Here is a 14934-nt window from a genome sequence, read left to right as displayed (position 1 = left end):
TAAAAAATGCTGATCGACTTGAATAAACTTGAAAATAACGTTTTCAGCATATTTTTTAAAATATCAGAACCACTAAGGTTGATTTTTTTAATGGTACATTGGATTCATCAGCCAATTTTACATGAGTCTGAACAATTTGGTACAAAATGTTCTCCATCCGCAAGATACGATGTTACGAAATCATCGGAAATAGATTATACATAAATAAATTGTGGATCTTAGGTAGACTAGGGGACAAAATTATTAATATTCTTTCTAAGAATAATTTTTGTTGTTCCAGCTTGTAAAATGCCATGGTCACTCCTTCCTGTGTTTCTCTGCATTGAAGAAGACATGGAAAATATTAATTAACAACTTCATCGACCAATCACTTCAAGATTATCCGTTTAATTGTTTGGTATATTATATAGGTACGGTTGATAAGTATAATTTTCTCTCTACTCTTATTTGGCTTATCTTTGTGTTAAAATAATTATTCTCTTGAATATTTTCAGACCAATGCAATTGGAAGATGGTATAAGCAATGGTTTTACAAACATGTTGAGTCTTTCTTTGAAACTGGGAAATCGATTGAATACATACCTCTCAGAGACTACTATCATCGACATACTAGATCTTTGTTCTGGACAATTGAGGTTGGTATTGAGAAAATTAGAATCCTACTATGAATTAATTAAGTGACCATTTAATGCATAAAATTAGATACGGTACAGTACAGTAAGGGCGTGTTAGAATTTGGATTTATCAATTACCGGTATATTAATTTATTATTCTATATAAAATTATAAATATTATGAAGTTTCTTTTCCAATATTAACCTCATAGAAATCAATTTCAAGTATATCTTATACCATTGTCCTTCTAATTGTGGACAATCTTGTTAAGAATTGTATTTTTAGATTTCGTTACTTTGTATTCTTGAGAATAATAATTAATAACCTTGTTTATTATTAGTCTTCTATAATGAACTATATCAATGCTGGTTCAGAGTATAAGAGTGTTTTTATTAAAACTAACATTGATTATGTATTCAGTATTATTTATAAGTTATAAATTAACAAAAGTACCGTAAAATATAAATGTATTTAATAAATTGGGCTTTATAAAGAACAAGTTGGCTACTTGTAATATATCATTGTCATCTACCGTAATCATAATAATTTACCTGGAACCCCCAAAATGGGCTCAAAAATCCACACTCATAATACAAATTATACAATATTAAACACCTGAATATGATATACGTCTGGTAGAAATGGTAAAATTTGACCTAATGATCTGAATAACAAACACATTCAATATTATCGATATTTGGCTGAGCACCAAAATCACTTCTATTATAATTCACAAATAATATATTGCAATTTCTATATAGTTTTTTAAATATATTTTTTTGAGATGAATTCCTTTCTATTTGGAGACCTGCTTCATTAGAATGTTTGTTTCATTAAACTCCACTTTTTTGTTAACCTTACTACGTCATTTTCTCAGGAGATTATCCCATTTGGAAATCATTGGATTTTTAGGTGGATTTTCGGTTGGATGACACCACCTAAAATATCTTTTCTGAAGTTGACTCAAACTGGAATAATAAAAAAGTTGTATCTCAAGACTCAAGTATTTGATGATACTTTGGTTCCACTTTCAACTACAAAAGATATGATTTCTTTTTATGATGAAGCTTACAATGTGAGTATATCGTATCCTTTACATCCTTACTGTTTTTTTTTTCGTAAAGGTTGTTCATATATTGTGGGGTTGCTTTATTTTAATGCCATCACACAGGTATAAAATCTTACACTGTACTCTCGGTGTTGTAATCTCAAATTTATGAGTATGTGGATGAATTCTACTAAACACCAGACTGAGAGATTCAATATAAGATTTAATTTTATAGTCCAAATCGCGGGAGGCACAAACTCCTGCACACCCTTGATCTGTTCAATGACTATCTCTATGAGAATAATATTCTTTGCAAGTATGCGTCGTAGTGTAGCAATTGCTAGACACCAGATTCAGAGACCTTAAATTATTACCTGTATTGTGGACAGTGCACAAAATCAAACAGGTCGAGCAAGGAATTTGGTGCATATAATTTTCGGGATTGCGTCACTAATAAATTCCGACGGTCTAGGCTAGGTTTGATATACCAAATGCCGTTTGGAAGATACTTCGCGGACAGAATCTTTCCAAGTTTCAGGCTCTATTGTATGATTCTTTAAGCTGTAACTGTTTCTGCTATGTGGTAGGAACTTCTATTCCTAAGTCGATGAAGGGCACAGATAGAAGCTGAGATATTAGCAGGTAAGGACAGAGAATGTATGCTCTCGATCTGACCCCACTTAATACCTCCACTTAGATCTGTTCCTTGGACCAAATTTAGATCAATTATTTCAATGATCGGTGCTTGACAAGTACAAACGTGTCAAACACAAAATCTGAAGGGCTAAAGAAATAATCGAACTCATGAAATAAAGTATCAAATTTGAAATATAATAAGCAGTAATAATAATTAATAAACAGTACAATTTCAAGATTTGATAAACAGGTTTTGAATAATTTTCTGCTGACAGGCTTATTTGAGTTAGTGCTATATGATACTGGGCTATATCATGCACGTTCTTTTACAAAGTTTAAAAATTCTTAAAGATAAATTACGATTCCAAATGATTTAACTAGAAAATATTACAATATGTGAAATTTAATCAGGGTCGTGGTTCAGGCAGATAAGGACAGTTAAACGACCACAAAACTTACAATTATAATTCAGTACACTTAAGCTATTTGCGCTTTCGACGTGGCCATTAATGATTAGGGAAGAAAAATTTGCAGTAATTTCTGTACTTTTCGAAGCGAAGGGTGGGGCCACAAAAAATAAAAATAAAACTCACGTGATCCTTCTTGGTATGGTAGTTTCTTTGAATTAATTTCGACTCGATGGTTCGTCCCAACTTCAATCTTCAGCACATGGGAGATTTTCTTCATAAATTAATTATTTCCTTCACCAATACAAAATGAATAATAAGATTTAGATTCATGGAAGTAATCAATTGATAGAATAATTTTACAAATATAACGAATAATATTGCCTTAGATATAGGCTAACATTTAAATACATAAATTTAACAAATAATAATCTCACTAGAAAAATGGTAACTTTTGAGAACAAGGTCTTTACAGTGAAGGCATTGAAAGGGAAGTAGTGTCTCTCTTCTCAAAAAACTCTTGTGGAGCAGTTCCGTCTTACTTAATTTGCATAGAATTTTGCTATTGGTGGAAATAGTATGACGTATACATCACATCAGAGATGAGTAAGAGAATAGTTCTTGCTTTACAATAAATAAACTTGAATTATCTGCCTTTTATTAGTAATCAAATTCTCTTCATATTTCTCCTTATTCAACATACAATGTGTTACCGCATATGATAAGGCCTTTTCTAGTTGCTGATAATAAAAATAGAATATGTTTGAATATCATCCCTTTTTGGTGTCATTTTTCTGACCTATGATTGGCCTACAGAGATTTCTACATCAGTCCATGTGGTTGATTCTATAATAATTATTATATAATATTAATATTCCATACATGAGATTCTTATTACATTAATAAATAAAAGAAAATGAATATTATAATTTTTATCAATGATGACGTTTGTATCATGACCATACTCGCTTTTATAATATTTGTAATATTACATTTTTTCTTGATTAAAATCGAATCAATTCGAGATCTATAAAACTTGATAGTAAATATCAGAGTAATCGATATGCGGACAACTTTTTAACTGAGAATTTATCATAAATAATTGTGTTGCACATTCCATGGTATCACCAAAGCTGAGTTAACAGAATTAACAGATAAATAGATCATTATAAATATAGAGGATATATAAATTCAAAATAACAGTTTCAAAATAAAGTTTTATTGAGAAAAAATGTAAAATGTAAATTCTAAACTTGTAATTTATAATTTTTTGGAATTTAATATTGGTGATGTGTTCATGACGTTGACACTGGTTTTGAGGTGGGGCTTTGCTCTGTACTTGTTAGGCTCTCTCTAAAAAATGGTGGCTGGCTATGTGTTCTAATTTTGTGCTCTCTGAATATTTTTCTGTTTGATTGAATTTTTAATGTTTTAAATTAAGTTTTGAACAGTTTTATGGTGTTCTAATTTTGTATAAATTGTTTTGTGTGTCTACAAGCCTATAGCCATTGTTTTTCAACTATATAAATTGGATAAGTATTTAGCTTGTAATGATGCTAGATGCTTAAGTGTGTAAGGTATTGTTTTGTGGATTTGTGTTGTATATTGCCAAAATTCTTCTGAAGATTATAAGTTGGTTTGCTCTGAAAACTGGATTTCTCATTCATAAGCAATAGATAGCAATTATAGTATATCAAGAATCTACCATTTTGGAGCCGATAACTTCCTTTAGGTTAATAGGTGTGAAATGCTATCCAACCTATTTAGGAGAAATTGGTAGCACGCCAAATGGTACGCCCTGGTGTGGGACTCAAACTACAAAATATATCCCTGGTTATGAAAAATTATTAGTAGGCTGATGTCTTGATAGGTTATGAATGATATGCTGCTGAATGGGAGGTCAGTTCTGGAGTGGTCAAGTTTTAATGAATAGATATCAGTGCATATTACAAAATGGCAAACATTAAAAATGATCTGAATCTTGTAGCGTTCCCAACACAAAAGTTTGATGAGCTAAATGCTAGATTTGATGAGCAAAATGCTAAGTTTGATAAGCAAAATGCTAAGTTTGATAAGCAAAATGCTAAGATTGATAATTTGAAACAAGATCAAAGTGCTAGGTTTGATGATATGAAGCAAGAATCTGCTAGCATAAGACTAGAGCAGGTTAGTATAAACCTTCTATTAAAAGATACACATGAAACATTGATTGATAATCATGAAGATGAAAGCAAATTCTTGAAGAAAACAAAGCACAAAGTCACCATTGATGTGTTAGTATTCAAAGGTTGTTTCAAGTTGCTTACTTACAAGATGATGACAGTGAATCACATGATGAAAGGGTATTCCCCGGCACTATATTATGATTAGGAATCCTGTGTTATGCTGGGATTCAGAATAGCATAATCGCTATGCAGTGTATGGTAAGAGTCCATAATTGTGTCTTTTTTCTTTCCTGTAGCCTATTTTTCTTGGCCCTTAATTGTTTCAAATTTCGAGTCTTTCCTGTCTTTGTGTAATGTTCAGTAAATTTCTTCTATGATGCATATCTTAACCAATCTTGTCGATAGTCATTTAAATTTGTATTTTTTCTGAAATAATTTTGGAAGTTAAAATAGTAGCTTATTTTCCTAATCTTTAAATTGTTGATAAAACTTAACTTTTCTAAAATCTATCTATTATAGTGTAAATAAATAATTGTTTGCTTGCAGTATATTTTTTCATCATGTATTACTATTTTAATTATGTCTATTTTTGTCAGGTATCATATTAGGTAACTAGTTTTTCAGAGCAAATTATGTCCCATTTTCTCATCTTTCATTGCATATCGTGCCATAAGCCATATGTAATTAGGTTATAGTTTTCTTCTGGGCTTTTAACCCATTTTGCAATTTTTTTTATTTGTAGTATATTTTATTAAATATACTTCCTTATGAAAGTTTAATACTGACATGTAGGATAGGCTCTAATTAATCTTTCTCTTCCTTGTATTATTTAGGAAATTTATTTACTCAATTTTTCTTTTTCTTCTATTTGTATTTTTTAGGGAACTTATTTACCCATTATCCATCTTGATTGTCTTTGTATTGTAATATTGAATGTTTGTACCTATTATACAGTCTTCAAATTCTGAAATTATTTAAAAAATAAATGGTTCAATTTAGAACATGCTGAAATTTAATCTTATGTATAAATTCTTTTGTTATAATAAAACTTCAAAATTTGAAAGTATTAATGAATTGTGTCGCCATATATATGAGATGTTCAATATAAATGAAAGTTAACTTGAATAATGTTTTCATTAAATAAAAACGTCTTGTCATATTATTAATTGAAATGAGTTAAAGATTAAAATTTCTCTAAAGTTTTTGTAAATGATGTCTTTTTCTAAATTTTAAAAACTGTTTGTTCTATAAATTTTGATATGATTGATTATCGTTTGAAATGGATGCTGGAGTGTATGTAGAATTTTTAGTGGGGTTGTTGATTAGAATTTTAATGGTATGTGATTGTTTTTTGGGATGGAAACCCATTATTGCCTAAAGAAGGAATAACAGAGGTTATGACTTAGAGAGGCAGTAATGAGATAATATTTTTTATGTTGATTGCCATAGATGCAGATTACTTATGTTGATTGCCAAGATGCAGATGATTACTTATGAATATTGATTGCCTTTGAAGCAAAATATTATTGATGTTTTGAATGATTTCTTGTTTAATGATTGATAGTAAAGTTTTGTCATGAAATGTAGTTTGTGTTTAGAACATTGAAAAGTCAAAATAAACTATAGTATCCAACAAACGATGATTAATAATATTGAATAATTTGCTTTTCATAAAATATTTGAACAGTGAATAAATGGAAATGATTTTTTTTTTATTAAAATTTTGTAATTGATGTCTCCATTGAGTTTGAGGAAATTTCACAATTTATGTATTGCTGACTGTATAATAAGATGTTGACAAATTTCATTTTTATATTGATTATATACTTGTAAATAATTTTCATGTGTATTAGATTGTATTGGTAGCCTAATCAAAATTTTCTTTTTAGTTTATAAGCATTTTCAGATAACAGGTACAGTGTGGACATTAACATCAAAATAATTATCACGTGAATCTCGAAATCAACAACAAGTGAACACCATGAAGAGTGTTAAGAACATTTGGGTGATTTTCGAACTAGTGTGACTCATTAATTGACTATCAACACCAATATCTACGCTGATATCTATACAAATGCCAATATCTACGCTGATATCTACACCAATGCCTACGCCAATATCGATGCTGATGCCTATGCCAAAATCAACGCCAATATCTGCTCTGATGTCTACACCAATGCCAACGCCAATATCTACTTTGATGTCTACGCCGATGCCTGCGCCTCGGCGCCGATGCCAATGCCTGCGCCAATGTTGATGCCAATGCCTACGACAATGCCAACGCAAATGCCAACACCAATGCATACGCCAATGACAATGCCAACGCCTATTGCTGACCATGTAACTCAAACTTCAACACTACCACATTACCTGGAGGTAATTGCCATCCATGTTCACATTCACAACTTTGAATTCAGAATAACAGTTACAGTATCATGAAAGAATTGATTCGAAAAATCCTCTCCTAAATTATTCCTGTATGCAGAACTCTAAACCTTGAAAGCTGAAAATATCAAAAAACCAAACCTTACCTAAATTAATCTTCACCTAAGTTTATCCTGTATGCAGCGTCTATCTCTTTTCCAAAAAACAAATTACATTGTCATATCAAGCCTGAAATGTACATTGTATAATTATATGATACAAAATTTACGTGACTCTGTATCGAGTTTGGTATGCAGCCGTCTACTACAAGCATGAGGCAATGCTAACTGAGATGTCACCTGTATTGAGTTTGGTATGCAGCCGTCTACTACAAGCATGAAGCAATGCTAACTGAGATGTCACCTGTATTGAGTTTGGTATGCAGCCGTCTACTACAAGCATGAGGCAATGCTAACTGAGATGTCACCTGTATCGAGTTTGGTATGCATCAGTTGACTACAAGTATCAGCCCAACACTATGAGTATTCGGATCAGCCCAACACTGATGTCATCACACTGGAGTCACACTCAACTGAAATTCATACTGAGTGCCTTAACAGTCACAGTTTTCCAAAATTTGCATCGATAAAATCAACTGTGTCAATAGTGAAAGAAATGAACATTTTTTGATTTATTGAAATTTTATGTGAAAATTAAATGTAACAATTCATCAATTCATTTAAAAAAATTTTTTTTTTATTTTATTCAACATACTAAATTTTTTTATGCAATAAAAAATTGAATTTTTCTATCTATTAAATTTATGTGCAATTTCAAAAACTATTCTTTATATATATTAAACTTTCCGTTGAGATATTTTCCTTTAAATTATAAAGCTAAATCAAAAGTAATTTTGATATTCTAATTTTGTATAAATTGTTTTGTGTGTCTACAAGCCTATAGCCATTGTTTTTCAACTATATAAATTGGATAAGTATTTAGCTTGTAATGATGCTAGATGCTTAAGTGTGTAAGGTATTGTTTTGTGGATTTGTGTTGTATATTGCCAAAATTCTTCTGAAGATTATAAGTTGGTTTGCTCTGAAAACTGGATTTCTCATTCATAAGCAATAGATAGCAATTATAGTATATCAAGAATCTACCATTTTGGAGCCGATAACTTCCTTTAGGTTAATAGGTGTGAAATGCTATCCAACCTATTTAGGAGAAATTGGTAGCACGCCAAATGGTACGCCCTGGTGTGGGACTCAAACTACAAAATATATCCCTGGTTATGAAAAATTATTAGTAGGCTGATGTCTTGATAGGTTATGAATGATATGCTGCTGAATGGGAGGTCAGTTCTGGAGTGGTCAAGTTTTAATGAATAGATATCAGTGCATATTACAAAATGGCAAACATTAAAAATGATCTGAATCTTGTAGCGTTCCCAACACAAAAGTTTGATGAGCTAAATGCTAGATTTGATGAGCAAAATGCTAAGTTTGATAAGCAAAATGCTAAGTTTGATAAGCAAAATGCCAAGATTGATAATTTGAAACAAGATCAAAGTGCTAGGTTTGATGATATGAAGCAAGAATCTGCTAGCATAAGACTAGAGCAGGTTAGTATAAACCTTCTATTAAAAGATACACATGAAACATTGATTGATAATCATGAAGATGAAAGCAAATTCTTGAAGAAAACAAAGCACAAAGTCACCATTGATGTGTTAGTATTCAAAGGTTGTTTCAAGTTGCTTACTTACAAGATGATGACAGTGAATCACATGATGAAAGGGTATTCCCCGGCACTATATTATGATTAGGAATCCTGTGTTATGCTGGGATTCAGAATAGCATAATCGCTATGCAGTGTATGGTAAGAGTCCATAATTGTGTCTTTTTTCTTTCCTGTAGCCTATTTTTCTTGGCCCTTAATTGTTTCAAATTTCGAGTCTTTCCTGTCTTTGTGTAATGTTCAGTAAATTTCTTCTATGATGCATATCTTAACCAATCTTGTCGATAGTCATTTAAATTTGTATTTTTTCTGAAATAATTTTGGAAGTTAAAATAGTAGCTTATTTTCCTAATCTTTAAATTGTTGATAAAACTTAACTTTTCTAAAATCTATCTATTATAGTGCATATCTTAACCAATCTTGTCAATAGTCATTTAAATTTGTATTTTTTCTGAAATAATTTTGGAAGTTAAAATAGTAGCTTATTTTCCTAATCTTTAAATTGTTGATAAAACTTAACTTTTCTAAAATCTATCTATTATAGTGTAAATAAATAATTGTTTGCTTGCAGTATATTTTTTCATCATGTATTACATATTTTAATTATGTCTATTTTTGTCAGGTATCATATTAGGTAACTAGGTTTTTCAGAGCAAATTATGTCCCATTTTCTCATCTTTCATTGCATATCGTGCCATAAGCCATATGTAATTAGGTTATAGTTTTCTTCTGGGCTTTTAACCCATTTTGCAATTTTTTTTATTTGTAGTATATTTTATTAAATATACTTCCTTATGAAAGTTTAGTACTGACATGTAGGATAGGCTCTAATTAATCTTTCTCTTCCTTGTATTATTTAGGAAATTTATTTACTCAATTTTTCTTTTTCTTCTATTTGTATTTTTTAGGGAACTTATTTACCCATTATCCATCTTGATTGTCTTTGTATTGTAATATTGAAATGTTTGTACCTATTATACAGTCTTCAAATTCTGAAATTATTTAAAAAATAAATGGTTCAATTTAGAACATGCTGAAATTTAATCTTATGTATAAATTCTTTTGTTATAATAATAAAACTTCAAAATTTGAAAGTATTAATGAATTGTGTCGCCATATATATGAGATGTTCAATATAAATGAAAGTTAACTTGAATAATGTTTTCATTAAATAAAAACGTCTTGTCATATTATTAATTGAAATGAGTTAAAGATTAAAATTTCTCTAAAGTTTTTGTAAATGATGTCTTTTTCTAAATTTTAAAAACTGTTTGTTCTATAAATTTTGATATGATTGATTATCGTTTGAAATGGATGCTGGAGTGTATGTAGAATTTTTAGTGGGGTTGTTGATTAGAATTTTAATGGTATGTGATTGTTTTTTGGGATGGAAACCCATTATTGCCTAAAGAAGGAATAACAGAGGTTATGACTTAGAGAGGCAGTAATGAGATAATATTTTTTATGTTGATTGCCATAGATGCAGATTACTTATGTTGATTGCCAAAGATGCAGATGATTACTTATGAATATTGATTGCCTTTGAAGCAAAATATTATTGATGTTTTGAATGATTTCTTGTTTAATGATTGATAGTAAAGTTTTGTCATGAAATGTAGTTTGTGTTTAGAACATTGAAAAGTCGAAATAAACTATAGTATCCAACAAACGATGATTAATAATATTGAATAATTTGCTTTTCATAAAATATTTGAACAGTGAATAAATGGAAATGATTTTTTTTTTATTAAAATTTTGTAATTGATGTCTCCATTGAGTTTGAGGAAATTTCACAATTTATGTATTGCTGACTGTATAATAAGATGTTGACAAATTTCATTTTTATATTGATTATATACTTGTAAATAATTTTCATGTGTATTAGATTGTATTGGTAGCCTAATCAAAATTTTCTTTTTAGTTTATAAGCATTTTCAGATAACAGGTACAGTGTGGACATTAACATCAAAATAATTATCACGTGAATCTCGAAATCAACAACAAGTGAACACCATGAAGAGTGTTAAGAACATTTGGGTGATTTTCGAACTAGTGTGACTCATTAATTGACTATCAACACCAATATCTACGCTGATATCTATACAAATGCCAATATCTACGCTGATATCTACACCAATGCCTACGCCAATATCGATGCTGATGCCTATGCCAAAATCAACGCCAATATCTGCTCTGATGTCTACACCAATGCCAACGCCAATATCTACTTTGATGTCTACGCCGATGCCTGCGCCTCGGCGCCGATGCCAATGCCTGCGCCAATGTTGATGCCAATGCCTACGACAATGCCAACGCAAATGCCAACACCAATGCATACGCCAATGACAATGCCAACGCCTATTGCTGACCATGTAACTCAAACTTCAACACTACCACATTACCTGGAGGTAATTGCCATCCATGTTCACATTCACAACTTTGAATTCAGAATAACAGTCACAGTATCATGAAAGAATTGATTCGAAAAATCCTCTCCTAAATTATTCCTGTATGCAGAACTCTAAACCTTGAAAGCTGAAAATATCAAAAAACCAAACCTTACCTAAATTAATCTTCACCTAAGTTTATCCTGTATGCAGCGTCTATCTCTTTTCCAAAAAACAAATTACATTGTCATATCAAGCCTGAAATGTACATTGTATAATTATATGATACAAAATTTACGTGACTCTGTATCGAGTTTGGTATGCAGCCGTCTACTACAAGCATGAGGCAATGCTAACTGAGATGTCACCTGTATTGAGTTTGGTATGCAGCCGTCTACTACAAGCATGAGGCAATGCTAACTGAGATGTCACCTGTATTGAGTTTGGTATGCAGCCGTCTACTACAAGCATGAGGCAATGCTAACTGAGATGTCACCTGTATCGAGTTTGGTATGCATCAGTTGACTACAAGTATCAGCCCAACACTATGAGTATTCGGATCAGCCCAACACTGATGTCATCACACTGGAGTCACACTCAACTGAAATTCATACTGAGTGCCTTAACAGTCACAGTTTTCCAAAATTTGCATCGATAAAATCAACTGTGTCAATAGTGAAAGAAATGAACATTTTTTGATTTATTGAAATTTTATGTGAAAATTAAATGTAACAATTCATCAATTCATTTAAAAAAATTTTTTTTTATTTTATTCAACATACTAAATTTTTTTATGCAATAAAAAATTGAATTTTTCTATCTATTAATTTATGTGCAATTTCAAAAACTATTCTTTATATATATTAAACTTTCCGTTGAGATATTTTCCTTTAAATTATAAAGCTAAATCAAAAGTAATTTTGATATTCTATACTTTGAAATATTGTTTGGAAACGTATAACAAATGCTATTGATGAATTTTTATAATAATTTTCAATATTATAGAATGACATGTAATGTTTTTATAGAAAAATTGTTACTGTTCTCAAATTTTATTTCAACAATTTCCATTTGTTTCAATGTAATTTTTTCTTTAAATTTTCAAACAGTAAAAATTTCATGTCAAGAGGGGGGTATTTGTAATATTACATTTTTTCTCGATTAAAATCGAATTTTCAATTCGAGATCTATATAACTTGATAGTAAATATCAGAGTAATCGATATGCGGACAACTTTTTAACTGAGAATTTATTGTGAATAATTGTGTTGCACATTCCATGGTATCACTGAAACTGAGTTAACAGAATTAACAGATAAATAGATCATTATAAATATAGAGGATATATAAATTTAAAATAACAGTTTCAAAATAAAGTTTTATTGAGAACAAATGTAAAATGTAAATTCTAAACTTGTAATTTATAATTTTGTGGAATTTAATATTGGTGATGACGTTGACACTGGTTTTGAGGTGGGGCTTTGCTCTGTACTTGTTAGGCTCTCTCTAAAAAATGGTGGCTGGCTATGTGTTCTAATTTTGTGTTCTCTGAATATTTTTCTGTTTATTTGAATTTTTAATGTTTCAAATTGAGTTTTGAACAGTTTTCTGGTGTTCAATTTTTGTATAAATTGTTTTGTGTGTCTACAAGCCTATAGCTATAGTTTTTCAACTATATAAATGGATAAGTATTTAGCTTGTAATGATGCTAGATGCTTAAGTGTGTAAGGTATTGTTTTGTGGATTTGTGTTGTATATTGCCAAAATTCTTCTGAAGATTATAAGTTGGTTTGCTCTGAAAACTGGATTTCTCATTCATAAGCAATAGATCCATTCATAGTTTATCAAGAATCTACCATTTTGGAGCTGATAACTTCCTTTAGGTTAATAGGTGTGAAATGCTATCCAACCTATTTAGGAGAAATTGGTAGCATGGAATATCTAACATGTTGTATATTTCCATTGATAAATTATTCTAACAATAATAATTATATTTTTATTTTGAAACTCTTATTATTATTACAATAATTATTGTTTTTTTTTGGAAGTAATTATATCATCGTTTTGAAACGTAAGTTCAGCAGTAGAAACAATTCATTTTGACTAATTTCTTGACTGCATTTAAAACAGCTGTTCACTAACATAAACAAAGTTGTAACCTCCAAATTTGATGGTTGACTATAAACAATTTACAAATTATTTGCATTAAATTATAATTTTCAATAAATAATTCTTCCAAAATATGCTGTATAGAACGGTGCTCTTATCTCAGTCACAGCTGTTGATAAGTGTAATCTTCATTGCTATCAGGTAACAGTACATTTGATACTCTTCCTAGCCTCTGACAATAATAATATCTTCTATTACTTAGATTTATTTTATTTCATGGTCTCAAAAATTTTAAGATGTCACAATATGTATTCAAATTTGTATAATAGTTAGTAGGCCGAGCACTAGTAATCACTGACTTTAATCAATAGACAAGAGTATTTAAAATTTATTGAAAGTTGTTTGAAATTAACAGAGAGAGTAAAATTATATAGAAAGTAAATAACAATAAAAAATCATGGTATACTAAACTCTGAAATGATTTTATGGTTTGTAATTTTATAATTCCATAGTTTGCTGATTTGTGCACTAATGACATTGTTTTTGACTAGTTGTTCAATAATCGTAAAGCATATTGCAATTCTTTCAAATTATTTGTTGTTTTCTTGATTAAGGCTGCACTTACAGAAAATGCGTTCAACGAAAATTTTCTAGTCAGAATAGGTGCCTTCAAGAATTAGAAAATCGAGCGTCAAATTTTTACATTCAATAGCTTTTTTATGTATGCACCGAATTAGATTATTTTTTTAAATTGTGTTCGTTATTTTCAGGACCAGGTTTATGGCCTATCAAATTTATAATCCGACTTCAGGACTCTTTCCTACGATCCTTCAAAGTTTACATGTAATCCTTATGAGAGAGGATTTGTGAGCTGGCCCACTACCCCTGTAAACGGAGGTTATAATCTTGTAATGCTGTTATAATCATTGCGTCAACCAACAGCCGTCAATAGATAGTAGTAGACAAGATTGTGTGCTGCTCCATAACCGCCCATGTATTTTATTATTCTAAACGCCCCGACTAAAAACAGATGTGTAACCCTTAGACCAGATTTAGAATGGTTTCTATATGATTCTATATCTGGTCTAAGGTGTAACCATCCAGCAGTGCGGCCTCAGGTTAAAGACTTACATGCTCTAAAGACATTGCTTTGTTTCGAATAATTGTGCTGTCTTCGGTGTTTACAATTAATTGATTTTTAGCAAACTATTTATTTTGCAGTTGGAAAATTAACTATATAGCTTAAATAAAATCCATTAGAATTAATAATTGGAATAATATGAATGATATCATCTAAAGATATTTAGGCATCTTTCCTGTGTAAGCAAATGGTCCAATGATCACCGAAGAGATGTGGCACGGACGGTCGCTTTGCCTACAAGAACGGGCACAAAACTTCTTTAACATTGGAAAATTCTGGTCGACCTTGATTTCAACATTCATCCATACAATTTTGAATGCATGA

General features: G+C 30.3%; 1 protein-coding gene across 4 annotated transcripts in view; it reads left to right on the top strand.

The window, feature by feature from the left end:
- The window catches only part of LOC111043354 (delta(24)-sterol reductase), a 114157-nt gene that overhangs the window by 95269 nt on the left and 3954 nt on the right, over window positions 1-14934 (top strand). For all 4 annotated transcript variants that reach the window (XM_039423815.1, XM_022328279.2, XM_039423814.1 and 1 more), the window contains 2 exons: window positions 495-635; window positions 1492-1689. In XM_039423815.1, the coding sequence (XP_039279749.1) occupies window positions 495-635; window positions 1492-1689 (339 nt within the window). The remainder of the gene's footprint in view (window positions 1-494; window positions 636-1491; window positions 1690-14934) is intronic.

This window comes from Nilaparvata lugens, chromosome 3 (genome assembly GCF_014356525.2).
Source record: "Nilaparvata lugens isolate BPH chromosome 3, ASM1435652v1, whole genome shotgun sequence".
NCBI classification, from domain to species: Eukaryota; Metazoa; Arthropoda; class Insecta; order Hemiptera; family Delphacidae; genus Nilaparvata; species Nilaparvata lugens.
Note: the sequence above shows the minus strand (reverse complement) of the source record. Positions and strands in the feature narration are given on the sequence as shown.